Source organism: Electrophorus electricus, chromosome 3 (assembly GCF_041902795.1).
Source record: "Electrophorus electricus isolate QZ-2024a chromosome 3, ASM4190279v1, whole genome shotgun sequence".
Lineage (NCBI taxonomy): Eukaryota > Metazoa > Chordata > Actinopteri > Gymnotiformes > Gymnotidae > Electrophorus > Electrophorus electricus.
This window is the reverse complement of record NC_137499.1, coordinates 13128943-13156666: the sequence shown is the minus strand read 5'-3', so window position 1 is coordinate 13156666 and position 27724 is coordinate 13128943. Positions and strand designations below refer to the sequence as shown.

At 45.9% G+C, this 27724-nt stretch overlaps 3 protein-coding genes across 8 annotated transcripts in view; 1 reads left to right on the top strand and 2 right to left on the bottom strand.

Annotated features, from left to right (window-relative positions):
• The window catches only part of col18a1b (collagen type XVIII alpha 1 chain b), a 40929-nt gene extending 35106 nt beyond the window's left edge, over positions 1-5823 (bottom strand). Inside the window, exons 1-2 of the mRNA XM_027020167.3 lie at positions 5672-5823; positions 4599-4730 (exon numbers count right to left, since the gene is read on the bottom strand). Of these exons, the coding sequence (XP_026875968.2) occupies positions 4599-4698 (100 nt within the window). The 5' untranslated portion in view covers positions 4699-4730; positions 5672-5823. The remainder of the gene's footprint in view (positions 1-4598; positions 4731-5671) is intronic.
• A 1572-nt stretch (positions 5824-7395) lies between these two features.
• On the top strand, positions 7396-26272 carry obsl1a (obscurin like cytoskeletal adaptor 1a). Of its 4 annotated transcripts, none has more exons than XM_027020159.3 (25): positions 7396-7757; positions 8809-10024; positions 11374-11643; positions 11984-12244; positions 12864-13169; positions 13384-13650; positions 14522-14797; positions 14954-15229; positions 15604-15879; positions 16128-16400; positions 17516-17791; positions 18025-18300; positions 18388-18663; positions 18761-19036; positions 19324-19611; positions 19869-20135; positions 20304-20573; positions 20837-21103; positions 22124-22390; positions 22975-23087; positions 23194-23347; positions 24067-24228; positions 24334-24438; positions 24588-24854; positions 25265-26272. In XM_027020159.3, the coding sequence occupies exons 2-25, from the start codon at positions 8908-8910 to the stop codon at positions 25534-25536; spliced, it is 6858 nt and encodes a 2285-aa protein (XP_026875960.2). In that variant the 5' UTR covers positions 7396-7757; positions 8809-8907; the 3' UTR covers positions 25537-26272. The 4 variants fall into 4 exon arrangements, with proteins under 4 accessions (XP_026875960.2, XP_081566544.1, XP_081566542.1 ...); XM_081710416.1 differs by having other exon boundaries at positions 7397-7757; positions 19342-19611; XM_081710417.1 differs by lacking the exon at positions 14954-15229 and having other exon boundaries at positions 7397-7757.
• The window catches only part of spega (striated muscle enriched protein kinase a), a 35010-nt gene continuing 33555 nt past the window's right edge, over positions 26270-27724 (bottom strand). For all 3 annotated transcript variants that reach the window (XM_081710413.1, XM_081710414.1, XM_081710415.1), the window contains one exon: positions 26270-27674. In XM_081710413.1, the coding sequence (XP_081566539.1) occupies positions 27386-27674 (289 nt within the window). In that variant the 3' untranslated portion in view covers positions 26270-27385. The remainder of the gene's footprint in view (positions 27675-27724) is intronic.

The following is a 27724-nucleotide window of genomic DNA, read 5'->3' as shown; positions in this document are numbered from 1 at the left end:
TATTGTTTCCACATTCTGGTGGACCTCCACAGGCAGAATACCAATTCTGCAGGAAGTTCTCCATAAACCTCTCCATACATTTCTCCTCTTATATCTACAATGGTCAGTCACTTTGGTTGCCTCACAAAATAATGTGTCTGTAGCAAAATATTTAAGAGAATATTTAAGAGATACCAATAAATATTTGCCTGGAATTTTTTGTTGTCATTATACAAAACAATTGTATTTCCCTGTAAACTTGAAAGAAAAGAAAAGTGGAACAGCACCACCTTGTGTTCATGAGGCAAAAACACCATTAACGCTATATTTCAGGTTTTTATTATCTTCATTTCTGGCTGACGATACACACACACACACAAAGAGAAAGACAGAAAGATAGGGAAAGAGAGAGAGATTTTAAAACATTTACGATTTAGCAAGCTCCTCTGCTGTAATTTAACTTACGCCTTTACCTTTACAGTTGTGATTTAACCAAGATCAGTGAAGACACATGTAACTATAGCACAATTACAGTTTTTATGATTACTTATACACTCAAAAATAATTCACAGTTAGTGAAACCTTACACTCAAGAAGCAAAACCTGTGATCTGCCCAGATATAAGCACATGCTCAGCCTCACACTTTTAGCAAAACACTACACAGTGTTTTAAACTACTAAACACACATTAGACACAGAAATCTAACATGACATCACTTCTTTGCCATTTCAAATTCCCCACCTGTGAACCAACCGATCAAACACAGCTGTCAAATGTACAGACTCCACACCACTGTCACAATCCACCCTCCTCACGTTAGACAGACTACACTGCGGACTGTGATGATGGTGTGTAAGTCTGTCTATCGTGTGTGTGCTGATTGGGACGATGGTGTGTAGTTTGTATAAGTCTGTCTACCATGAGTGTGTGGACTAAGTTTGTATAATGTGAGTGTGTGGACTGTGATGATGGTGTGTAGTCTGTGTATCAAGGGGGTGTGGACTGTGACGATGTTGTATAGTCTGTCTAATGTGTGTGTGCGCAGACTGTGATGATGGTGTGTAGTGTGTCTAATGTGAGTGTGTGGACTGTGATGATGGTGTGGACTGTAACCTGAGTGTGTGGACTATGACAATGGTGTGGAGTCTAACGTGAATGTGTGAATTGTGATGATGGTGTGCAGTCTGTCAAACATTGTTGTAGTGTGCAGTGCCGGTCCAGTGTGTTGTGGTGTGCAGTGCCGGTCCAGTGTGTTGTGGTGTGCAGGACCGGTCCAGTGTGTTGTGGTGTGCAGGACCGGTCCAGTGTGTTGTGGTGTGCAGTGCCGGTCCAGTGTGTTGTGGTGTGCAGTGCCGGTCAAGTGTGTTGTGGTGTGCAGTGCCGGTCCAGTGTGTTGTGGTGTGCAGGACCGGTCCAGTGTGTTGTGGTGTGCAGGACCGGTCCAGTGTGTTGTGGTGTGCAGTACCGGTCCAGTGTGTTGTGGTGTGCAGTACCGGTCCAGTGTGTTGTGGTGTTCAGTACCGGTCCAGTGTGTTGTGTTTGGTTATTTCGTTGTTTTCACTTGAGCACAGCAGTGTGTAACGTGTGTAAACAAAATCAGACTGTATAAGCCCTGTGTGTGCCTTTCGATTACAAAATGTTTTATCTATTATTGCATAGTTTCATCAAACGAAGCATTTCATTATATGAAAGATCTGAGGTTCTTTGCTACTTTTGTTTGGCTATGTGAACTGTGTTTAGTGTTCTGACAAAATGAACCGTTTTCAAAATCACGCTTAAACAATCGTAAAAAAAAAGTCTTTAGATAACTGACAACAGTTTACTACAGTATATCTGAACCAATTCTCAACTTTGTAGAGCCTATTCACAAGCTTGCACTGATGCTAAAAATACATCATGTAAAATGATGGCTGCAGAATTTAGGAGTGGGATTTTGGTGCAATGAGGTCACTGAGTGTTTGCCACCCCTACCTCGATGTAACAGTGCCGTATTCATCCCAAACAGACTGGCGACAACCAGAAGAACAATCCCTCATTTGTGATTATAGTTATCCAGCACATGGGTAGAGTGTACTGGTGACACTTATTCTCTAATCCTTTTATTTATTTTTACAAATTTGGCTCAAGTGAAATTAATCTACATTAAGACCATTAAGGCACCTAGTCAGAATTGTTTTCGGTCAGGTTTTGCTTGTTTATGTACCTTTCCCAGCTGACAATGCTGACAATGAACTGCAAGTGCAGGCATCCTTGAAGAAGAACGCAAAACAACGTTTGTGTAATGGGCCTGGAACCCAGGTCAGATAGGTGAAGACACCGACAGCCTACTGCGCTTCAAAGGAATGGAGCACGATAAAACGAGAGGAAAATCTAAACACCAAGCCGAGCGTGGAAAAAGGCAGAACAAAGGGCACCACGGGAAGAATGGCAGCCCCGATGCACTGGGGAAAACCAAACTAAAACTTCCCAAACAAAACCAGAAAACAGGTAGGAACTTTAATGGCTAAGGAGAGCCTCGGGAGAGAGAGAGACTCAAGAGGGAAAACTGGAGAAGGGAGGGGACGTGTAAAAACACACAGACACCCTTGCAGAGCAGAAGAGAGGTGTAGCACAAGGGCTCACAGACCTCAATACCCAAAGTTACTGGCTAGGAGCTTGGTTCAAAACTTTAGCAAAGACCCAGCACTGAGTCACTGGGTCAATGGGCTTATATAGATCTAGCCCAGTTGTTGGGCATCAAGCCTAATTAGTAGTGTGCCTGACTCGAGGCTGGAGGGGGCCTTGGCCTGGTGCCAACCCTTACAGTTTGGTTTAACTTGAAATGTCTGAAGGGAACTCCTTATTCGCACAGCCAGTCCCCAACACTCTTCTGCGAAAGCCCCTTTGTGGAGACACAGCATAAGTAGGTGCGATGGCAGCTCAGCTGCATGAAATCCCACCAACCGTGAAGTTGCTTTTGACGTACCGCTCACCTGTTAAACGCTGTGTGTGCTATCCAAGCCGGTGCACAGCTGGCCCCCCCACAAGCCAAGGGTTACCCACAGGCTGTGCTTGGCTTCTTCTTTTCCTAACAGGAAAATTTCCCCAATGACAGACTGCTTGACTGAGCTGGGATCTTTGTTGTTTAGCACTGCCCTGAGGCAAGATAAACTTCAGACAGAACCAGCGGAGTGAAGAAAACGTGTGTGTATAATTGCAAAATTGTGACATTAAAAAAATTTTTAAAAAAAGACAAATCCAATTTTGGGTGTTGTTGCTCCAAGGAGTGATCTGATTCCCTCAAAAGGCTCTCTAGACATTATTTTCTGTCTGTTACCCAAAAGACAAGGCATATCATATCGTTAGGGTGCATTGTATATGAAACCAAGACAGGTATTTAAAAGCCACTGTGAACACAGCTGTGGGAACCAGGGAGAGCGCAAATGTGCTTTATCGTGAAATTAGAGAGCAGAATGACAGAATGGTATCTTGCTGAAATATCAAGATTTCAAACAGAGATCCTCAGTACGGAGACATGATTCCCTTCCAGTGTGAGCAAGTGTTTGAAAATGACTGATGAGGTTAATGTGCAAGCTTCAGAAGGCTTCATTGTATTATCTGAACACAACTGTTTCTCACGGTGACAATAGCGCTCAGTTGTGCTCTGACCTTAGATTGCAACAGCATTCTACCCCTGTCAGAGTTTCCAAAAGATTAACAAGTTGGAAAACTGATGTCTTCTGTCAGGATTTTAACAGAATATTAATAATGTGTAACCCACTCCTGAGACACATAAGGAGGCCAGTGTGTCTGTGTAGTGATGAACAGAGAAAGCGTCACTAGGGCTGAGGCCAAACAGACTCTGTGTGCCAGAAATGAGCTGACAGGCACAAATGGCATCTGTTAAATTCTAGACAAGCCCTGTCTACACTGCCAGTACTCGCCCACAAGACCTCAGCCACATACCATCCCACTACCATCCAACTACCCTGGCATCACCATAACAACACCATAATATTACCATAAGAACATCCCATGTCATCCCACTATCATGACATCACCATAACATTACCATCCCACTACCATAACATCATAACATCGCCATAACATTATCAGCACAGTACCATGCCACTACCATTACATTACCATAACATCACCATAATATTATCATCCTACTACCATAACAACACCATAGCAACACCATAACATTACTATGTCAGCATCACCACCCAGAAAACATCCAGTGCTGAGAAAATGACTGTTGATCAGCCATGTTGATAATGGCTGACAAACTGTGCACATACAGGGTAGGGATTTCTAATAAAAAGGCTGTTTATGTAAAACTCATCTGGTTTGCCCCTGGTTTCAGCCAGGGGTCTCAGCTTTTCTCCTGGGGACCCACTATCATGCATACCCGCTGTCCTGCACACCCGCTGTTCAGCAGTTTTCCCTCATGAGGTGTTTGACACTGAGCTGATGATGTGGATAAGGTGTGCTGGAGCCGGAGAAAGTGAAACTGTGCAGGGCCTTTAAAAAGATACACTTTTAATTATCATGTCACCTTTCACAATATCACATTGCACAATGACAGCTGAACACAGAGTTGAACGGAGTTGAATATAGTCGAAGAAAATATTACCTGATCGCTGCGCTTCTGTTAACAACTCAGTCAGCATCAGTAGGAACACTGATAACTCCATCGCAGACCAGAGAGTTTTCGCTTTCGTCTGCATCTTCATCAATTACTTGGGTTTTCCGGTTTATTTCCCCACTTTTGTAATACAGAAACAAATTACAACCATTTCTTTAGCAGTGTTTAAAAGCAAGCCAAAAACAGTGCGCGAATATAGCTTGGACCCCCAGGGGAGAGTGAATGAGGCATTACTGTACAGAGGCGAAGAGGTAGCTGGAGGACGTATTCGATTATACAGATCTTCCCCAGGGTCCTAATGCCTCATTGAAAAATGACCAAACGCTGGACGAGCACCTGCGGCGAAATCACATGGCTAACTGTGCTAACTGTAGGTCAGGTAAGGCCATTTCTCATTTGTGCGCTTTGTAAAGCTTTAGATAAAATGTAATAAAGTACATATGGCGCTGCTGATGCGCACTTACCATGTATTGGTCTGAATTATGCGTCCTGACGTACGCTTTTAGGTTACGTTTGTCATTGTTGTCATGCAAGACATGGAGCTACTACTGCGACTGAAAGTGTTACAGAACACACTGAGTATGTACGGCTACAGAACAATGTTAATGTTCATGAAGTTGCAATACACTGACATGGCGACAACTAGCGATTTTTTTGGAAATAATTTTAATACCTTTTAAAAAGCTGATCATATTGCTCTAAAACAAAATATTCTACACAACACGTTACATATCATATACGTCTTGAAAGTTAATTTATCCGCTGAGAGGTTTTTGAAATTAAATATTTCATATTTATTTTTGAAGGATTGCTCAGAATGTTCTGAAGTGCACATGACATTATTATTAAGCTATTCTAATAAGTTTCAACTCATATGACATACTGCACATAACGTCAATTTTAACTGTGAACTGCTGCGTTTCAGTGGGAGAGTCGCGAAGACATTTATAGATGTTTGTCTTGCTAGGCATGGATGACCAGTTGTACAAGATTATCCATTCTGGACGCACAGTTAGAAAGTTATTGAAGAAAGAACTCCGAATATGTGAATGTGAAACTACCTTACAGCAGCCATTCTCTGGGAGAATTAACGTCCAGAAATGATCCGTTAGGGCTCGTGTCCTAACACGTTAGGCACATCTGTGCTGTCATGTCGGCTTCTCTTGACACATTCCACAAGACTCATCTTTGGCAATCCCGTTTTTGGTGGGGTCTGTGGTTCAGAGCAACAGGGAATAAAGCAGAGAACTTGTTCAATGGGTTACAATATTAGAGACTAGTATTATCGGTTTCCCCATTGAGGCGCCTGGTTGAGTTACGAGTCTTGACTCAGAATCGACATCAAAAGTTAAATCATATTATTAGTTACTATCATATTCTTCTGTGTGGTGTAGATTACACGGATGCGCCAAAGAAACAGAAGCTTTCCCCTAAAATGCATCTTAAAATAAGCATGGTTACTGAGTTAAACAGAACTCTGATCATAAGCACCTGGCTAAAAGTTTGGGATCCAATTATGCCATGCAATGCGATTGATTTACCAGCAGAGGGCGCCGATCCCCTGGTTTTGTTAACGCTGGTCATGCAATATGACGGCAACAAAATACTCATAATATGAAAATATTTAATATTCGTAATTCTTATAAATATATTGTTTCTGCTGAAATAAGTATACTTGCCAAACATGCCCGTTTTGTCAAAACGTTAAATCCCATAACTTAACAAATTTCTGTCCATCAATGCAAAATGCCTTTGGGTGACGTTTAAGTGCCAAGGAGACATAACTCTTCATTTTCTTTGAAAGGAATTTAAAAATTTGTCCCGACAGTAGATGATGGCTGATGAGTCTGCCAAATTTTCATCAAGAAATGAAATCTTGTTCGCGCTTGCATGTGTACACGGACGTAACTGGGTCCGCCCTTCGGCTAGGTACCGGGAAGTTGGCACAGATCTGGAAGGGTTTCGTCGCTCTTTTTCATCTCATTTACAGCGGTTTATTTGTGGGGTTGTAATCACACTTTTTATGCCAAGGAAAAAGTAAGAAGAAGAAGAAAATATTATATTGCATATTAAGATTTAACAAAAATAAATTACAAGACATTTTAAAAGAATTTTAAAAACATGAAATATTACAAAAATATATGAAAAAAAGAAACAGCAAAAAAACAGAAACATTCTAACTTTCACACAAACCACAGACACATTTCTGATACAGGCATGGGTTCACTGGAACAGAAAAAGCAAGCGAAACTAATTCTGTGATGTGGAAGTCGTAAATATATGTTTGAGAGTTAGCACTTTCTGTCCCCTCACTCTCACTCTCACATTCATTCTCATTCTCATTCTCTCTCTCTCTCTCTCTCTCTCTCTCTCTCTCCTCAAGAACAGAAACGTTTAATCTTGCTTGGTTTTTCTGTACTTCTTCTGCCTGTAGAACGTCAGCTGTTAACCACCCATCTAGTCAAGGTCTCCCTTTTCCTCAAAAGAATGTAATCAGTTTCATACTGTGTCATATTAGAGAACTGCGAGGCATTTCAAGGGTGACGCACACTAGGTGCCTAAAGATAAACAGGCAGCACAGACAACGCTCTCTCCTGACACGCCTTATCACTGCCAGTTGAGAGGTGACAGACCTTCCTGTCCCTCATCCACAGAGGAAGCACTTAAGCCATCCATCTGTCTAAGTTTAGCGCATATGACACACTGAGAGAAGGGTGCGACCTTATCTCCCCCCTCCCCCGGTGGAAGTGAGGGCCGGGTGGGGTATTTTAGGAGAGTGAGGGGGCAGCTGTGAAGGAGTTCATTGGGCCGACAGAAGCCCGGTGTGACTATGGACAAAGTAACTCAGCCACCATTGGTGACGTGGACCACAGGGAGAGCCTGTGTGCACACAGAGTGAGGTTGCTGTGAGGCCCCGACACACACACACACTCGTCCAGCTGAGCAAGTCATCGTGAACTGAGCGTACCTCTCGGACTTACTGAAGACCAAAACACTGGAGCTCCAGCCCAGGTCCACGTGTGTGAACACTATCTCTGACAACCTACGAACCACAGCGGGAGTGAAAGGTCAACCTGACTGAAGAAAAGAGGCTGATATTGGGGTCAATATCCTCTTAGGCTTCAGAGGAAGTTGTGAAGAGCGCAGGTATTTTCACTGTTGTTGTTGTTGTTTTGATTTACTGTGGTTTGTTTTCCAAAACAAAACACATTTTATGGAACAGGCTTTACAATGTGTTCAGACATTGATTAAATGTAATGGGGATTCACCATTCCATCATTCCAAAGTTATGTGTAATAGTTTTGCATCATCCATTACAGTCTATTTTTTAACCTGTCCTCACGCCCTTTGTTCAACAACATTGAGGAATACCAGAAAGAATCATAAGTCGCATTCAATTGTCTTTTATATAAAGAACATGCAAAGATGTTTCAATACACTTTGTCATTTGTTAGGAAGCAAAAATAGCTTTTGGGACTATGATAAATTTGACTTTTTTAAGCCAGCCAGATTCCTTTGGCATGACACACAACAGCCCTGAGGAGATGACACAGTACAGGATAAAACACTGTCATAACTGCCAGCGACGTTTAAGACCATTCTCCAGTCATTGCTTCATTAGATGTAAAGGACATTAGTCCATCAGACCTTAATATATTTCCATGCCATGTTGAAATTTAAACCGAATACACTATCGCAGACAGACATGGCGTACGGATGGATGCACTGTTCTGCGTATGTCAGGATGAGGAGGTGGGTGTGTGGTGTGGAGCGTGGTGGCGTGTGCATGCATTGTCTCATCCAGCACATGGTCCCCTCATCTCCCGCGTCTTTATTTGGACGGCCTATTTTAAATACTTCCCCATGATGTATGGCACCAGCTGCTATGGCTGGTCAGAGGACCATGGGAGGGATTTCTTGCTTTTGGACAAGGGCTTCACTCATGCATGGAAGGAGTGAGGGGAGTTTGTAAATATTTTGTATTCACCGTTAGTCATTAAAAAAAGTGTTCCTGAGGTTTTTTCTTTCAGTTTAGTGTGTTCTCTTTCCATGTACTTGAGTTCTCTTTGTGTCATCTGAGGATTTCTGATCATATTCAAAACACGTTCGGGACAGAAACCGAAAAGAAAGAGTCACTGCTTGTCCACAGTGTTAGCTCACACTTGGATGTTGTTCATTGCTGTGTGTTTTCCCACAGAGTGGTATGTAGTAAAGGAAGACGAGACAGCTTAACCTGAGTGACGATCGCGCTCTGTCAGAGTGTCACTGTGTGGAGGGTTAGGGGAGGGCAGCAGCTATGGATGTCTTTGGTGGGGCCCCTCGTGTACTTGCCTACCCACGACCAATTCTGGTGAAAATTGGCTCGGACGTAGTCCTCAAGTGTCAGATCAGTGGAGACCCCCAACCGGATGTGGTGTGGGAGAGAAAGAACGAACCTGTTATCCCCGGGGGGCGCTACATCCTTGCCCAGGATGGCAAAGTTTACACCCTCTCCATCGTCGGGGTAATTCTGGAAGACGCGGGACAGTACATCTGCAGAGCGAAGAACTGCATCGGGGAAACATACGCGGCGGCTACTCTGAAAGTGGAGGAGGAAAGTCCAGAAGTTCAGCCAACACGGCCCCCGCACACAGACGAGCAGGAGGTTCAAGTGATTCCACCAGAACAGAATTTACAGGATGTTAAGCAGGCACGACAGCCACAGCCAGAGAGGGAGGACAGCCTGTCTCATGGCAACAAGCCTCACTTCCTCATCAAACCCCTCTCCCTAAGAGTAGATCGAGGTGAAGATGCCGCCTTCTCTTGCAAGCTTTGGGGGAAGCCCTTACCACAGGTGGTGTGGGAAAAAGACGGCAAGCACCTCAAGGAAATCTACGAGAGCTCGCACTTCCGCGTCGACCAGCAGGACGGGGGCTGGTTCCAGCTGAAGATCTTCCGGACGAGGGCCCCTGACGCAGGCGTGTACACCTGCAGGGCAGCAAACGAGCACGGGGACACCGTGGCCGGGGCTGTGCTGCTGGTGGAAGCCGTGCCGGAGAGCAGGGCCGACGCCCACCGATACGGCTACACCAATGGTCACTGGTCCCCACAGCAGAGCAGAGACAAGCACCCAAGAGCAAAACATTCCAAAGACGCTTACCTCAACGTGGCCAAAGCCAAGAAGTTCACCATCACAGAGGGCAAGCACGCCAAGTTCCGCTGCTATGTCACAGGCAAACCCAAACCAGAGATAGTATGGAAGAAAGACGGAGAGCCAGTGGAGCCCGGACGGCGCCACCTACTGTTTGAGGACAGGGAGGGGTACTACACCTTGAAAGTGCTTTACTGCAAGCAACAAGACACAGGGCTCTACATCTGTGCTGCGTCCAATGCGCTGGGGAACACACTGAGCGCTGTGAACCTCATTGTTAAAGGTATGAACCATTCTCTTTAATTTCAAGTCTTTAAAACAGTTTGTTTTATAGTGCATGGGGCCGGTTTCAGAAACAACGCAGTAATTAAGGACTGACTATGAGAACAGTGACATGAGCGACTACATGATCAGAAATGTAGTAGTGATGAGCACTGAGGTCACTGGCTTTAAACATAATGCAGCTGAACTGCACTGTGCCTGGTCATGTTGCAGTAATGTGGAGTTAAGGCTCTGATTCAGCTCTCTAACTGGTCATGGTACTAGTGTGATTACTCTTTGAAAACTAGACAACAGCTATCATCAATAATGACTCATTCACACCTGTTCCATATTAGTCTTGCAGGGTGCACTTGAAAAAGAACTGAATCTTAACTGAACATAGACACACATTAGGAGATTAAAGCAAGTATTTCTCAGATTGTGACGGGCCAAGCAGAATCAGACGATCACAGATTAAGAATATGAACTTTATAATGTTCCATTTGGTGGTAGCAGGCTAACTCAGGGTCAAAATCAAAAGAGCAACATAAGGGAAAATCCAGATCATAAAGAGGTCAAAGTCTGTGTGTAAAGCCTGAAGATCAGTACAAAAACCAGGTAGTAAATCCAAAAGGGGGTCAGGCTAAATCGGCAATGAGAAAGACAAAGTCAGGGTACAGTACAAAGGAAGCTAGTCAAAGAAAATAACACTCAATATGCTTAAAATACTAGAGGCATTACTTTGCAGTGAATGAGTGCTTGATACAGTCTAATATACAACAGTCTCTCTGAACACACAGATGAGTTCAAAACTCTGGTGATGACGATCTGATTGAACGTCCATGATTGGCTGAGTTGTTGGCTGGGTGATGAACAGGTTGCTGGGTAATGTAGTCTGGTAGAGTCAAGCAGTATAACACAGATATGTCACTGGATATGAAGCATACAAAATACCATAAACAGACTGTTAGTGCAATGTTGAAACAATACAATAACTTAACAATAATTAAACTACCATTCACTATTCCTCCCTATGTAGTAAGAAAGTAGCTATATTTTGGAAACAGGTTCACTGAACTTTCTTGAGGAGCTGCCACAAACCTCTACAGCCTTCTGCTTTCATGAGTCATATATTTGCCCTCTAACTCATACGCTAAGCTATGTGATCAGCAAACAAGCGCCAAACGTTGTCACACATTGCCATCAAAGTATCTGAGCATACCAGCGAGACGGCGTCGGTGAAACTGAGCCACAAGTCAGCACATCTCAAATCCTCTTACATGTCTTGTGCTGTAGACAGCATTAGCCCTGAACAGATCTGGAGGGGTTCTGATCTGGAGGGGTTCTGATCTGGATCTTTTTCACGGCTAGGGCCTATGGTGCGGTTCAAGCGGGGCTTGCAGGATGTGGAGGTGAGGGAGCGGGATGTCGCTGTGTTGGAGTGTGAGGTTCCGGAAGAGTCCATGCCCATTGCCTGGTACCTGGAGGACCTCAGGCTGCACCCCAGCAGCAAATACGGCATGGATCAGAAGGGCACAAGGCGAAGGCTCACCATCCGTGATGTGGGCATCGACGACGACGGAGTCTACCTGTGTGAGATGCCCGACGGCGGGAAGAGCATAGCTGAGCTGGCTGTTAAAGGTGAGTGGAGGTTCAATTTTACTGGCGATGTTATTCGTAATTTTGGTAGGATAGTTGTAAATGGAATTTTCACATTTTAATTTCAAGTTATCAGTTCAAGTTAAGCAAAATCCATGTGGAAGTATATAGTAAAACAAAGTACCTTTCTCCAAAGCTTGAGTAGAACGCACAGTCCAACTGAACAGGCTGAGCACAGCACAACACAAAATTGTCACATAAAAATTGTGTTTATTGTTCCAGTGAGAATACTGATGATGCCAGTCACCCTTTTGGTTTTGGTTATGTAAGTGACTTCATTAAGCACTAAATGGCTAGTGATGTGGATAATCTAACCTTCCAGGTACAATCGTGAAGAAGCTTCCTCGTAGGCTGGAGGTGCTAGAAGGTGAGAATGCTGCTTTCTGTGTGGAGGTCGAGGAGGAGGAGATGGAGGTGTTCTGGTTCAAAGACGGCCTGCAACTGCGAGAGACGCACCAGACCATCATCAAGTCCTTTGGGAAAACCCACATCCTGGTCTTCGTCAACAGCTCTTACCAAGACTCCGGCACAATCACTTTCATCGCAGGCAGATCGAAGACAAGCTCCAAGCTGCGTGTCAAAGGCAAGAGACCACATTAAAACCTACATAAAGCAATGTTAAAACATTTACAAATTTAAGATTTGTTTTTAAAGAGTGTGCTTCATACTTACTCGAGTATATTTGCAATGTCAGAAATGTACTTTTACTCTGTTATGTTCATCAATGTTCCTTTCATTACATTTTAAAATAATGTTTCACCACAAACTGTCAAGTGTGGGAGGGTTGGTGAAATCCCTAACAATGGTCACTGAGTGACACCACTTTGCTTCAGTAAGTTAAACTGGACAGTAGACCAATATATCCTTTTCTTTAAGGATCACATATCTGTCTGTGAACTCTCCTAATGTGCATTACTACTATGAAAGTGTAGTCCGATATCAATGATATTCTGAGAAAAATAAATGGCTACTACCTACCATATAAACTATAAGCCCCAGAAAAAGCAACTGAACTGAATTCATGGCATACAGCGAACTCATTTTGAGACATATTTTCGAGATTATAAATGTTCCAAGGTTATAAAAATTAAGGTTTGTTATTGATTTCATATATTTCTATTCCTTTCGACAACATTTGAGTTTGGCATTTGTAAAAAGCAAACGCACACATTTTATGTGATCATCGGTTATTTTCCATCCAGCAATCAAACACTGCCCCCCCATCTGTCCTGTGGGGGTCCAGATAAGGACGGACAGCCCAAACAGCGCCATTCTGTCGTGGTCACCCTCCCCCAACCTGCAGAGCTCCAGCAAGTCGGTGTACGTCCTGGAGCGGCAGGAAGCCGGATCGCAGGATTGGCAACGCTGCCTCACCATTGAGACTGGCACCTCTGCCGAGATCCTGGGCGACGGTGTGCCGTGCGAGGGTGACTACCGCTTTCGGGTCTGCTGCATGAACAAATATGGCCGAAGTGGGCACGTGGAGTTCCCTGGAGCAGTGCATCTGGGTAAGGGGCTGATCCCTGATCCCTTCTGATGTCTGTGATTAGCTGCACTGTGTTTCACAGAGGCAGGAGATACCAGAGTCCGAGACTTTGCAGAGTGCCTTTTATAAGCCAATGTAGTCTGAGAATGATGTCAGTCTGAAGTGTTGTTTTTCAGTAGTTCAGTAGTTGTTCAGTAGTTTTCAGTAGAATTACTCAGATGTCTGGATACCCGCAGTCCCAGGTCCAAAGATCAAAACCCCAATGAAGAACACTGTGGTAACGGAGGGTGAGGATGCTGTGTTCTCCATCGAGCTCTCGACCTCCATGGTGGGAACCTGGTTCCTTAACAGCACTCAGCTGCAGCAAGGCGAGCATTTCGACCTCAGCCAGTCCCAGAACCTCCACGCCCTGCGGATCCGAAGCATCCCGCGTGTGTACAATGGAGCCGAGATCACCTTCATCGCCACAGGGGTCCGCGACTCCGCAACCCTGCACGTGCAAGGTACAGAGAGGCTGAGTTGGATCCTACCGCACTTTCAGTTCCTGGAATGACGAAAGCTACGGACATGTTTGTAAGGCAAACCAAGCGCGCAATAACCCTCTTTCCCAGCTCTGAACCCATTACTGCCTGTCATCTTGGTAATGACCCCCACATCCACAGAAATTACGTACAATCTGACAATAATGAACCAGACATCTGTAACGAGAGGCAAGTTTATCTTTAAAGTTCGTATCATACACAACCCTCAAATGTACCTCATATATCTGTTACTGAGCTGGTAGCGCAAGGGTGAATTAGACAAGTCACTGTGGTGGATAAGAGATGTTTGGTTTGAATCCTGCTCATTAAAAAACATGTTTTGTTCTTATTGTAAAATAAATATATATATTCTACAACCAAAAAGCACATACACTTCTGTACTCACTTCCGCATGACTAAAAGGAGCTGTTCTGCTTGCGCGATATCTAGTAATAACACTATTAACAAAAACGCTGATGTAATACATTTTACACACACAGAGACACCCCATAATTTAATGTTTACACAGAAATGTTACTAACAAAAACAACAGAGCACTGTATTTAGAGAGAGTTTGTAAGTTATTGTGACTACATCATATACACAGTCACAGCCAGGGACTGTAAGCCTGCTTCCCAAATACAGAATCCTGCTGCAGCCCAAGTGCTTCTCTGTCACACATTTATGTAATAAAAACTCTCTGATTGTCCAATGATGGTTGGCAAGAAGGACAGGTGATGTCCTCAGGATCAAGAAATTTTAGTCCTACTGGTTTCGGTTCATCCTGAGTCTATGTGCAAACCTCGTGATCAAAGGAATAATGACGGTTGTGGGTTGTTGTTTTTTTTTTTAGCTGCTGCGGTGAAGTTCGTCCCTCTGCCAGAGGCGGACAGCAACAAACGTGTTGAAGCAGGAAGCCCCATTGTGCTGTACTGCGAGGTCTCGCACCCTGTTAGTGCTGTGCGCTGGTTCAAAGATGGGAGGGAGCTTCTCCAAGAGGACGGCTTGAATATCCAATCGGATGGCAATATGAGGAGAATCGTCATCCAGTCATCAGAGTATTCCCACTCTGGAGTGTACACCTGCCAATCAAATGATGATGTCATCACTTTTAATGTGGATGTTAAAGGTAAATCTAATTTATATTCTCAGTTTGAATATGATATGAGCTGCAGTGATGTCATTAAGAGCTGCTGTGATGTCAGATAATGCTCCTCTGATGTCAGTAAGAGCTGCTGTGATGTCAGTAAGTGCAGCGCTCCACTGACTAACCAACCTTCCTCAGCCCCACGGGCCATGTTTGAGAGTCTGACAGAGTCAGAGTGGACCAGGTCCGTGGACATCGGCCATCCCATAGTCCTCCACTGCGAGGTATCAGACCCGCAGGCGGATGTTTGCTGGTTCAAGGATGGGGAACCCATCTATCCCCACAGTGGGACAGACATCCAGGCAAAAGGCAATGTGAGGACACTAGTGATCGATGAAGCTGGTTTCCTTCACTCTGGCTCATACACCTGTCAGTCTGCAGATGATGTGGCTGTGTTTCAGGTGGACGTTACAGGTGACAAGCCTTTAACCCTTTAATTCCCTTCCTGAATCCTCTGCGGTCTATCCCAGTCATTCTTGTTAAAGCAAGTGTGCACACGGAATGTTATGTTGAATCATTTTGAATTACAGAACTCACAGTGGGTGGTACCTCTTTCTGATTCATCCATTAAAACCTTTTCTCTCTGTTTTTCTCTTTTTTCCCCTTTTTTTCCCCCTCCATCCACCTAACCACCTTTTCTCCATGCTGTAAACCCTGAGTAACCCACCCACAGTCTATCGGCATGGCTGGCACAGAAACTAAATCCCTCTCGTCATCTTTACAACTACGTAGTCGACAGCTTTACACACAGATGGTGACATGATGACCTGTGTTCCTTACTCTCCCAGGTCCCCCGGTGTCATTTAAGGACATCCCAGAAGACGAGAGGCACAAGATCACCACAGAGCTGGACCCTGTGGTGTTGCACTGTGAGCTGTCCCAGCCAGACGTCGATACCCGCTGGCTGAAGGATGGCCTGGAGGTGCTCCCCGGGGACAACATCACCATCCAGGCGGAGGGAACCATGCACAGGCTCATCCTCCGCTCAGCGGAGCTGGCAGATGCGGGAACTTACACGTGCCAGGCGGGAGATCACACCATGTCCTACACTGTCTATATCAAAGGTGTGCCTACGGGCATGAGAGGTGTCATGCTTACGTGCGTTTGTGGGCTAGATCCTGAGGGTTGATGATCTAGATTCATACAAGCAAGCTGGAATTGAGATCTAGATGGAATTGAGATCTATAGAATCTCATATGGCATCAGAGTTTTATAAGCGAGCTTCTGATAAAGGTTGCAAAGTTCAAGATTCAGTTTTGTTTCTGGATGTTTTTTTCTTGTCCAAATGCCACATATTCTAAACTTCAAACAGAACCGCCAGTGACGATCGTGGACCCGAAAGACGACGTCCGTTTGGACCACTACGTCTCTGAGAAGATCGTGCTGAGCTGTGAGCTCTCTCGCACAAACGGAGAAGCAACCTGGTTTAAGGATGGCCTGAAGGTCCAGGAGAGCCAGAACGTCCGTCTGAGCACTGAGGGCCCATACCGGAGGCTTAGCATCCCGTGCGCCTCTGTGTGGGACACGGGGGAGTACATGTGTGACACAGGCGGCGACTCCGTTATCTTCCAGCTGTGTGTCACAGGTGAACACCGCTGCAGTCAGGACAAATGAACCTACCGTTCAGCAGAACCTAGCCAACATAACGAGTTTCATTTAAATAGTCATTTTAAATTGTTTATATACTTTATATATTTATTATATATTATAGCATGTAGTAGTATAGTACGTTTTGCAGTTTTTTCCACCAGTTTAAAAATGATGGCTTAAGGAAACAAACTGTAAAATATTTAAAATATTTGTATGATACTACAATGTTTAATTTAACATTCAGCATATTTTCCATTAAAAGAGGACAGAAATGTTATGAAATGTTGCTCAAAAACCATCCACATTGGCTCTTCAGTCCTAGCTGAGAATGGGCTGAGCATCATCCTAATATTCAGTGCTCCACTGTATAAGACCTGCACACTCTACTATCCCAGACCTGCACGCTCCACTGTCCCAGACCTGCACGCTCCACTGTCCCAGACCTGCACGCTCCAATGTCCAAGACCTGCACGCTCCAATGTCCAAGACCTGCACGCTCCACTGTTCCAGACCTGCACGCTCCACTGTCCCAGACCTGCACGCTCCACTGTCCCAGACCTGCACGCTCCACTGTCCCAGACCTGCATACTCCACTGGCATCTTCTGTCCCAGACCTGCTCGACTGTCAGCCTTTTGTCCCAGAACTGCATGCCCAACTGTCCCAAACCTGTACGCTCGACTGTCAGTCTTCTGTCCCAGACCTCTAAGCTCGACTGTTAGTCTTCTGTCCCAGACCTGCACGCTCGACTGTCAGTCTTCTGTCCCAGACCTGCACGCTCGACTGTCAGTCTTCTGTCCCAGACCTGTACGCTCTACTGTCAGTTTTCTTGTCCCAGGCCTGCAGTCTGCTCTGCTTCTCAACACAGTTTTACACATGTTACATCATAAGGGGAGAAATTCTGGTGAAATAGCTTGGCCATGTAGTAGAATTGGAATGGTATTCATGGGACAGACTATTTTCATAAGTGCACTGTCTGCACAAAAGAGCAACATTAATTTGAATAAACCCCAGACGTAGTCTCCCTATGGCTTGGTTATCTCATAGTGGCTACTCTGTGAACATGTCCTGTCTGTCTCTGAACACGTCCCGAACACATCCTGACCAACCAGAGGCCCCGGTGCGCTTCGTGCTCCCGAGCCAGCCAGAGGTGAAGGTGAGCCTGCTCAGCTCAGAGACTCTGGTTCTCAGCTGCCAGATCTCAGAGGCAGAGGCTCAGGTCTGCTGGTACTGCGATGGTGTGGAAGTGGAGGAGAGTGACAGGCTCCTCCTAGAGGAAGATGGGCCTCATCGCAGGCTGATCATACCCAGCACTACCATAGACGACTCCGCCGAGTACGTGTGCGAAACCCGCGACGACGCCGTGACCTTCTGGGTGAAAATAGAAGGTATCCATGCACACGCACTCTGACAGAGACCAAGACCAGCAGTATTTATTTTTTATAGTCTTAGCAAAATCACTGAGCTCCCTGTTCATCTCAGTCAACTTATTCTGTTGATATCGGTCATGACCTTTGACACCTGGGCTGGTTCACCAGTAAAATACAACTTCTTTTTTTTTTTAAATTCAGGAAGATGCGTGTAAAACTTAAAAGCAATCCTTTCTGTTTCTTACCCACAGAGCCTCCTGTAAAACTGTCATGCTCTAAGAAGACAGGCAGTGTCATACAGAGTTTTGCCGGAGACCCGCTGTTCCTGGAGCTGCAGGTTTCTCGTGAGAACGCGGAGGTGTGCTGGATGAAGGATGGAGTAAAGGTGGAGGAGGACAGTGATGTCACTGTCACCGTGGAAGGCCTTGTCCGAAAACTGACTCTCTGGTCCCCAACGCCTGCAGACTCCGGTCTGTACACCTGCAATGCAATGGACGACGCCGTGGACTTCCACGTGAGAATCAGCGGTATGGCCCAATGCTGCATACACCCTGTGACATTCGCACTGGCGAAGGAGCCGTTCACTTCTAACGGACCTTTTCTTGTTGGTTCAGAGGCTCCACTGATGATCCTGAACAAGCATGAGATTAAGACAGAGCTCAAGGCTTTGCTGTCCGACGACATTGTGTTAGAATGTGAGCTGTCCAGGCCCAATGGGGCAGTCAGGTGGTACAAAGATGGAGACCACATTGAGGAAAATGATCGCTTCTGTTTTGAGGAAGAGGGGGCTTTCAGATCCCTGGTGATCCTCTGTGCAGAGCCGGAGGACTCTGGGAAATATTTCCTCGATGCAAAGGATGACAGCATTTCATTTCAGGTCACTGTGCAAGGTATGAAGCTATACGCTTCTAAACACGTGCAGCTGCTCCTCTTGATAATGCCGTTTCTGAATACCTGAATGATGCTTGGTGTATTTTTGTCCCATAGAGCCACCTGTGAAGATTCTGGGAAATTCAGGCCAGTCCGACTACCAGGAAATGTTAGCAGGTGACGACCTTATCCTGGCATGCGAGGTGTCACGAGAAAACGCGCCAGTGCAGTGGCTTTTCAACGAGACTGCTCTGCTGTCTGACTCGCGCATGCACATCGAGAGCTACGGCACACTACGTAAACTCATCGTGTCAAATGTCCAGCCCTCCGACTCAGGCACATACACGTGTGACGCAGTCGATGACAAAATGGTGTCCTCCGTCAAAGTACAAGGTATAAAAATATTTTGCCTCAAATCCTTTTTAAGAACATTGGCATCTTGGCTCCATGGCGTTCAGCAAAACCATTTTAATTATGATAGAGTTCATGAATATAGCAAAAATAGCTTTGACAAGGTTTACTCGAATTCTATGTGTGAGGACAGGGCAGGAAACCCTGAAAGGAGTGTGGTTGAATAACGACCTCAGAGCTGCATATAAAGAGTGTGGTTAAAGTGTAGTCAGCTGTTAGACGAAGGTGTGTGAGCGTTGTTTCTTAAGCTTTTGTAAACACTTCAGTAGCATCTCTGCTTCCTCCAGAGCCCCCTGTGGAGTTTCTTAACAAGGAAGAGCCAGTCCAGCTGACGGGCTACGAGGCAGAAAGCATCACCCTGACGGCCACAGTGTCCAGGCCCAACGCCCCGGTGCGTTGGCTGAAAGACTGGACGCCTGTGGATGGGGAACGCTTCCATGCGACAGCTCAGGGCCTGACGCGCACACTCACGATCAGCCCCCTGAAGAGGCTGGACAGCGGCGAGTACACCTGCGACGCCAACACGGACGAGCTCCACTTCAGCCTGCTGGTCAAAGGTTGGGAGCCTCGCCCTGCTGAGAGCACACACGGCTCGGTGTTACACTTCCAGAACAAAGGAAATTATGAACAGCTGAATGCATTTTTAAAATGAGTCTCATAAACGGTGTTAACTTCAGACATGTTTGTGAAAGGTCAGTAGTTAAAAGAGTGTGTATCCTCCACTCAGCAGGTTCTTACAATTTAATTAACTTTCTTTTCTACTGTAATGCACCATTTATGAAGTCACACAGAAAGCTGTGTGTGCCCCTTGCAGAGATGCGTATTAAGTTTCTGAAGCCGCTGTTCGACAGCGTGGCTCACAAGGACGGCATGGTGACCCTGCGCTGCGAGGTGAACAAACCCAAAGCCGACGTGCAGTGGCTGAAGGACGGCACAGAGGTCATGCCCAGCCGCCGCTTCTCCATCCGCGCCGACGGGATGGAGCGGAGCCTCACCATCCACCGCCTCAGCAAGGAGGATGCTGGAGAATACACCTGCGAGACGCGGGACGACTGCACCAGTGCCAGAATCAGGGTGGAGAGTGAGTGGGCCAGGAGACAGTCATGTGACTGATTCTAATGGAATCTCAATTCTAATTGGATCTTTATTCTAATGGAATATTGATTCTAATTGGAAGACCCACAGACTTCCTAGTCATCTTTATTAACTTCATTAAGATCCTGAAGGAGCCTCTGCTGTTGCCCTGCAGTGCCCCGCGTGGTGGAGTTCCTCACGGAGCTCCACAACACCACTGTGATGGAGGGGGAGGACGCTGCCTTTAAGTGCGTGGTGTCCCCGGACGACGTGCAGATGCTCTGGTTCATGGACGACGAGATGATCCAATCCAGCGGGCGTTTCACGATTGAGCAGAATGGCCTGTGTCACACGCTGCTCATCCATAACGTGCAGATGCTCGATGCCTCCCGCATCACAGCAGAGGCAGAAGGGCTGACGTCTAAGGCCAGCCTCCGGGTGCAGGGTGAGGGAACACCATGAGTGTGATGCATGCAGTCAGGGGTTCTCCAGTACGTGATGTATACAGTCAGGGGTTCTCCAGTACATAGTATGTAGTACTAAACTAATTACAATTACATTGGATCAAAGTTACATCATTTTCAGATGCAAATTCTCCACAAGGGGGCAATATTGCCACCCACCTAGCACAGGTGCTGTGTAGCGCTGCGTTTATTTGTTTTGGTTTTTTTCTTGTCAACGTACGCTACACCCATCACCTATGTCCAGAGGCTCAGGTGCTGTTCACCAAGAAGATGGAGGTGGTGATGGCGGAGGAGTTTGGCGAGGCGACGCTGGAGACGGAGGTGAGCCTGGAGTCCGGGGAGGTGCAGTGGATGCGTCAGGGTGTGGTCATCCAGCCTGGCCCGCGCCACTCACTCTCCCAGAGCGGTCGCTCCAGGATCCTCAGGATCACAGGCCTCAGCATGTCCGACCGCGGCACCTACCGCTGCGAGACCCTCCACGACCGCACGCAGGTCAAACTCAATGTGGAGCGTAAGTGGAACTCAGAAGGCACTAGTACACGATAACATCCATGACACTGGGTTGGGTAGAAATATCATTACCTCTGCCTGTTTGCACTCTCTCTATATATTTATATTTCTATATATATTTCATGATGAGTCTGAGGAGTATCTATTTCTGGGTTTTTTTTTTGCTATATGCGACTATAAATAGCTTTAGTGTTTTGATGAATGACTAAGGGACCGGGTCACATTTCCAAATAGTAACCAGACATTAAGGTTTAGTTGCTTCACAAACATGTGGAGATAATTAGTTCAAATTATTTTAAGGATCAAAAACATACTAAATAACAGATTAAGGTTATGGAGTAAATGTGTATATTGGAGAGTTTATTTAGCTGATGTACTGTATACTGCTTTGATTCACATGTTGGTAAAAATACACATTTTAGAATATCTTCAGAATCAGGCTGGATTTGGTTTTCCATTCAAGGCTGCACTGAGTAGAAACTTTGCTCTGTGCTACATGGAAACCCCGAAAACAAGATTCATTACAGCCCCATTAAACACCAGTACAGCCCCAGTACACTCTCAGTACACCCTGATACATCTCCAGTATGCACTCAGTACAACCCAGTACATCCCCAGCACATCCCCAGCACACCACAGTACTTCCCCTGTCCTGACCTCTGCTGCTGGTATGTGGGACAATACTCGCACCTACAAAAATAAACTCAGCCTACTGGCTGGATAAACAGGGTCTGTGTGAGGGAAGACTGTTGAAACATGGGGATGGCATTCCCAGTCTTAACACTGGGATGGCATTCCATAAAGGGTCAGTGTGGTTGTCCCTGCCCAACATGCACTGTGTTCCTGGAATGTCCTCATATCAGGCCACGCCAAGATTTGAATTTTATCAAAAGTAACTGTGACCTGTTCTCATGACGAGTGTTCCCTATGTGTGTTTGAAATAGTTTGTGTTGTTGTTGTTGCTGTTTTAATGGCAGCATGAATGATCCAGTTAGTGAAAGAATCCTGTTAATCTTTATAGCCAGGAAGATCACCATATGGAAGGGGCTGACAGACATTGAGACGTTCGAGAGGGAGACAGCCTCACTTGAGGTGGAGTTATCTCACGCAGACGTAAAAGGTGTTTGGCAGAAGGACGGCCTGAGGGTCAAACCCAGCAACAGCTTTCGGGTCAGTGCCAACGGACGCGTGCACAGCCTCACGCTCACCAACCTGACCCTGGAGGATTCCAGCACCATCACCTTCTCCGCCGAGGGGGTCAGGACCTCCGCCCAGCTGCTAGTGAAAGGTGGGGTGTTCACGACGTGCCGACACCCCGGTAGCGTTCAGTGGTGCTGCAGGTCTTTTGATGCTGCTATATATGGTTCATGACGTGAGAGGACACTTATTCAACTGAAAACAAGCGGCGCTCTTCTCATTATCACACACATGACAATAGTAACCTCATCAAGGGAAGCGTCAGAGATGCTCTCTGGGTTCTAGTTTCTGAACCTCTCCATGAGTCACACGGGGTCTTGCCATTAAAGGCACTAGGGCATGAGCTCGGGGTGAACTCACCCAGTAGTGCATGGATGAGTCATGTGGTGTAGCGCATAACAATAGCCTGACATGTTTATCTCACCATAGTGCTGCTCCAGACTGGCAGTGGCAGTCTGAATGCTGGATGTGATACTGAACCAAAACCTCAGTGGAACCCAGACTGTAATGTTCTGGCTCTCTGGTGTCGTAAAGTGCTCTTCAGTTCTCGTGACTGGAGATGGTGTTTAAATCAGAATGCATCATCCCCAATAATAAGATCTTCAGTAAACATCACTGTTGAGTTGAATTTGACTTGGGTGTTTAGAAATGGGGGTTTTGCCTGTCATAATGCAGAGACTCCCGTGGCAATCCTGAAGAAGCTGTGTGACGTCAGGCTCGAGGAGGGCTCGCCCATCACCCTGGAGTGCGAGCTGTCCAGGCCAAACGTGAATGTCAGATGGTTGAAGGTACTGCAGGTCCAGACTGTCCCCTTGTCCCACCCTGACATCCACCAATGCGTGTCATCTGAATGTCTGCTCTCTGGCTCTGTGTTCATGGTTTCTCTTATGGTAGAACGGGTCAGAGGTCAAGGCAGATAAGGGCTCCAGGGTCTTCAGCATAGGCCGCAGGCGTTGTCTACAGATCGCCCAGAGCACCATGGGCGACTCTGGCCTCTACACCTGTGACATTGGAGACCTGCAGACCTTCTGCAAAGTCGAGATCTACGGTACAGGCTTCAGCACAAAAACTCCAAACAGCCACATATCTATAGGTTCTTAAAGCACGTGTTAGACATTAGACATTTACAAAATGTTAAAAAAAAAAATTTTTTAAAAAGGACAAAAGACAAAAAGGTCCACCACAATTATTACTGAGACATCTTCTAGTGTTAAGAATATCACCAACCAACCAATACACAGTAGAACAGAGGTACAGAATACCACTGTGGACTGCAACGTCATCAACGGGTGTGGGTTAGGATACTACCAGGCCACTCAAACCTAGACAGGAGCAACCGAGGGTAAAGGCCCCTGCTCAGGGGCCCAACAGCGGCAACCCGGCCGAGGTGGGGCTCAAACCAGCAACCTCCCAACCACAGATTAAGCTCCACCTGTTAGAGATATCATCTGAATATCAACAACACACTGCTGTATATTTTATCTCGTCTGTGGGACATCGCTCACCCATTTCAAGTGTCTTTGAATGTGTTTTTATAGCTTATGTTATAACATGATTTCTTATTCATATGAAAATGAAATTGCAACACATCATTGAAATTTACCAAAATTGAAATAGATGTTGTTCTGATATATTTTCAGTATTTTAGAGTTTTTGTGCACAGACACAGAGAGGGAGATAAAGCTAGAGATAAGTTAGGATTAAGGCTAGGGTTAGGGTGTTACCATGCAGCCGTCCAGCAGATGGCGTCTGTGTCTTGGGTTTCAGAGCGGGAGCTGGAGGTGGTCACCGAGCTGGAGGACCTGTACATTAAGGAGGACCAGAATGCCGTGTTCATGTGTGAAGTGTCTCTGGAGGACGTGCCTGGAGACTGGTACAAGGACGGTCACAGAATCCGGCCCAGCGACACCGTGAAGATTCGCACGGAAGGTGAGGCCATGACACCTGTCGGTGCACATGGAGACGTGCACTGAACTCTGAACGCACGCAGGAAGCTGACGTATGTCACCGGAAACGGTTTCCTCTGGTTAACAGGCACAAAGCACTTCCTCCTGATATGTAACGTAAGGACAGAGGATGCTGGGGAGATCAAATTTGTCTCCAAACAAGTCGAATCGGCTGCCTATCTTAGTGTCCAAGGTACTATGCGTGAGATTTATTTTGTAATGTTTTTTAATTTTAAAAATTAACCACTGTAAACATGAGGCTGTAACATCCGGTAATGAATGTGGAGTACTCAAGTCCATGTCAAAGGAACACAAACTGTTTATTTGCACCTGTCTGGACAGAGTTGCCCGTGAGTATCGTACGGGGGCTGAGAGACCGCACGGCCCTGGAGAAGCACCGGCTCATCCTGGAGTGCACCACATCCTCACCACGCTGCGCCGTCCGCTGGTACAAGGGCGACGAGGAGCTTGAGCCCTCCGAGCGCATGGACTTCATCAGCGAGGACTGCTGCCACAAGCTGGTCATCCACCAGGTGGCGATAGAGGACGAGGGAGCCTACAGTATCGAGGTGGGCGAGCACCTGTCCACGGCCAAGCTGATGGTGGAAGGTGGGTGCATTTGTGCTGCAGAGAGCGCACGCCTTGACAAACTAACCAATATATAGCGCCATGTTTGAATCAGATTGACATTAGTACCATAACTAATTAATACCATATTCTTGTGATAAATATGTCACAATACAGTAAATTGGACTATGAAGGATTGGGTTATGAAGCTTGGGGTATACAGAGTATAGGATTCTACAGCAGACACACTCAGTCTAGTCCTTGGGGATAGCTGACCAGATCAGGTTTTTGTTCCGGACCTGCTCGGCCCATGCGGCGGCTCTGCAGTCTTTAAATACTAAAATGAAACAAAGACCTGTACTGAATCTGGAGTGGCGTAGGACTAGATTGAAAAGCGTTGAACTGCAGCCCTGTTAAGGAGCTGAGAGTAATAGAGCACTTACCATGTCCAGCCCAGTCCATCATCTTGGTGAAGGAGCTAGAAGACGTGGAGGTGAGCTCTCCGGATCCGGCACGCTTCCGGTGCGAGGTGTCTGTGCCCCTCATCAAACCCCCTGTCTGGACCCTGAATGGGGAGACACTGCAGCCGGGAGCCGAAGTCCGTCTGGAGAGCAAGGGGACGGTCTACAACCTCACATTCACGAAGACCAGCTCAGACATGAGTGGTACGGTTCAGTTCACCACAGGGAAAGCCAGAAGCAGTGCAATGCTGAGGGTGATGTAGAGAGATGTATGTAAGAGGGTGTGTGAGAAGGTGTGTGAAGGTGTGTGGTGTTGGAGGAGAGCGATAGCAGACACAGGCAGTAGCAGTCTCACATTAGCCAGCCGCTAGCGCTAGCGCCCTTTGACTCTGTGGCTCTCAACCTTTAAAGACAAAAACAAGTGTCTCTGTATCCGTATCTTTGCATGTCTATGTATGAGGCCCCAGTCAGAGCACTTTTACTGTAGCGCGTCTTGGGCTCAAGATGACTGAATGCATTTGGTGTGGTTCTGATAGCAATGAATTAAAATGCTGATTAAAAAGGAGAAACTAACTTAAGCTAAAGGAACAAAGAAAAGTAAGGAAACATCAGAATACAGTTAAAACAAGAACACATGGTGCCTCTACACAACAGCAGTATGGAGGCTTTCTGTGGAAGAAAATGTTAACAGAAGATCATTTTATGTCTGATTTGTATCAAATGATTTTGTAGTATTTATCAGTATATAAAGTGCAGGGGAAAGTAATCTGAACAAAGATCTCAGTTAAATTGGAGAGATGCACATGGCGTTATGTTTTCTATCCATCTGAAATGAAAATAGTGTGTTGACTTATTTTGTTAATTAGTGCAAATGCTCACTATATCAGCAACATTACGGATCAAAACCTGCAGTACAGAAACTGATATATGTTTATGCCAGATAATAGATTTGCATACATCACAATCTGAACAAATAAACATTTATATTAAACGTGGAAAGAGAGTCTTTTTTTCTTTAATGAACACATTTGTCTTTCAAATGACATATTTTAAAGAAATTGCAAAAGGAGGCTTTCAAAAGGAAACGTAAAAGAAAACTTTTGCAAACATATTTACACTTCAGCATAACACCACTCTCAATTTTTACAGAAGCAGCAGAAATATGATCTGAACTTCCAATTCACTCGAGTCCACATTGACTATTGCTTGAAGGAGTGCTTTATGAAAGCATGCTGACTCATGGGGCTGAGTAACACACGCAGATGCAGCTACAGTGAAGTAAATACTTAAACAGAATAACTTAACACAGCTGCAGTGGAGGAAATGTTGTCGTCATGACACTGGAACGGTAATCACGGCTAGCGGGCTCACCATGAGACTGTGCAATATATCCTATACCTGCTCCTTCTCCCTTTACTCAGATACAGACGTTCCAGCCAACGTCATTCCAAAACAAATCGGACATGCACGATGTAAATTGTCAGTCTTTAGTTACAGACTCACTGGAGGTTAACACCAGGCGCATAGAACATATCTGCGTGACGCTCAGATCTCCAGGAAGTCATTCTGTGAACTGAAACCCATCATCCTCTTTACAATCGCACTCTGAAACCGTACGTGAGCCTGGAAGCCTTCCACACAAAGGAGACCATTTACAGGCAGTATACAGAGGATTTCTCTACATTTCTGATCCATTCATAAACATCCCCAGGGGAGAAATTTCAGTCGGGGAGCAACAGCAAACATCAAAGTGTGCGGTGGACGTGTGGAAGACACTGGGTTTTCTGCTTCATACACGGGCCAGTGATACCTGTCTCTCTGCAGTGCTCACCTGTTTCATAGATTCTCTTCAAATGGGGTGTGTTGAAACTAAATTTAAACAGTCAATAAACTTCTCAGCCAAAGGCCAAACACATATTGCTCTGTGGTCTGTAATGTTTATTACATTTGTGTCACGATTTTTAAACAACTACAATTCAAACTGCCACTACGATCCTATTAACGACACACATTAACAGCGGTCATTAAAGTCTAAAGCTTTTCAAAACTTGGACCAGTTCCACCTTCTCCACTCCTACACAAAGTGGCAGAGAAGAAAAAATGAGCCTCTGTTTATTTTTGGTTTGGCGGAGCCCACGCCCGGGTTGAAGGTTCGCACTGGGGGACGGGTGTGCTTGGTGGGTTGGGTACTGAAGGCGAGGCCAGGGACTGAGGCCCACCTTGGTAGGTTCGGAGGAGGACCTTGTGCCTGGTGGCCGACTCCGACCTCCGACGCTGCTGCCCAGCCAGAAACTCCTTCAGCCGCGTGGTGGTGAACGTCAGCGTCTGCCGACGCAGCTTGGACAGGTAGGAGTCCTGAAGCCAGGAGTGAACAATGCAGTCTTTGGCAGCAGGTCGCGACCTGTGGAAGAGTGGACGCAAGTAAAGAAAAGCACCAGAAAAAAATGGATG

What these genes read in the sequence shown, in the direction of transcription:
- obsl1a (XM_027020159.3), top strand. Translation starts at nt 8,908, where the DNA reads ATGGATGTCTTTGGTGGGGCCCCTCGTGTACTTGCCTACCCACGACCA. An exon ending in CTTCCAGCTGTGTGTCACAG is followed by an intron (nt 16,401 to 17,515) that starts GTGAACACCGCT and finishes CTGACCAACCAG; the next exon opens with AGGCCCCGGTGCGCTTCGTG. An exon ending in GGTCAAACTCAATGTGGAGC is followed by an intron (nt 21,104 to 22,123) that starts GTAAGTGGAACT and finishes TAATCTTTATAG; the next exon opens with CCAGGAAGATCACCATATGG.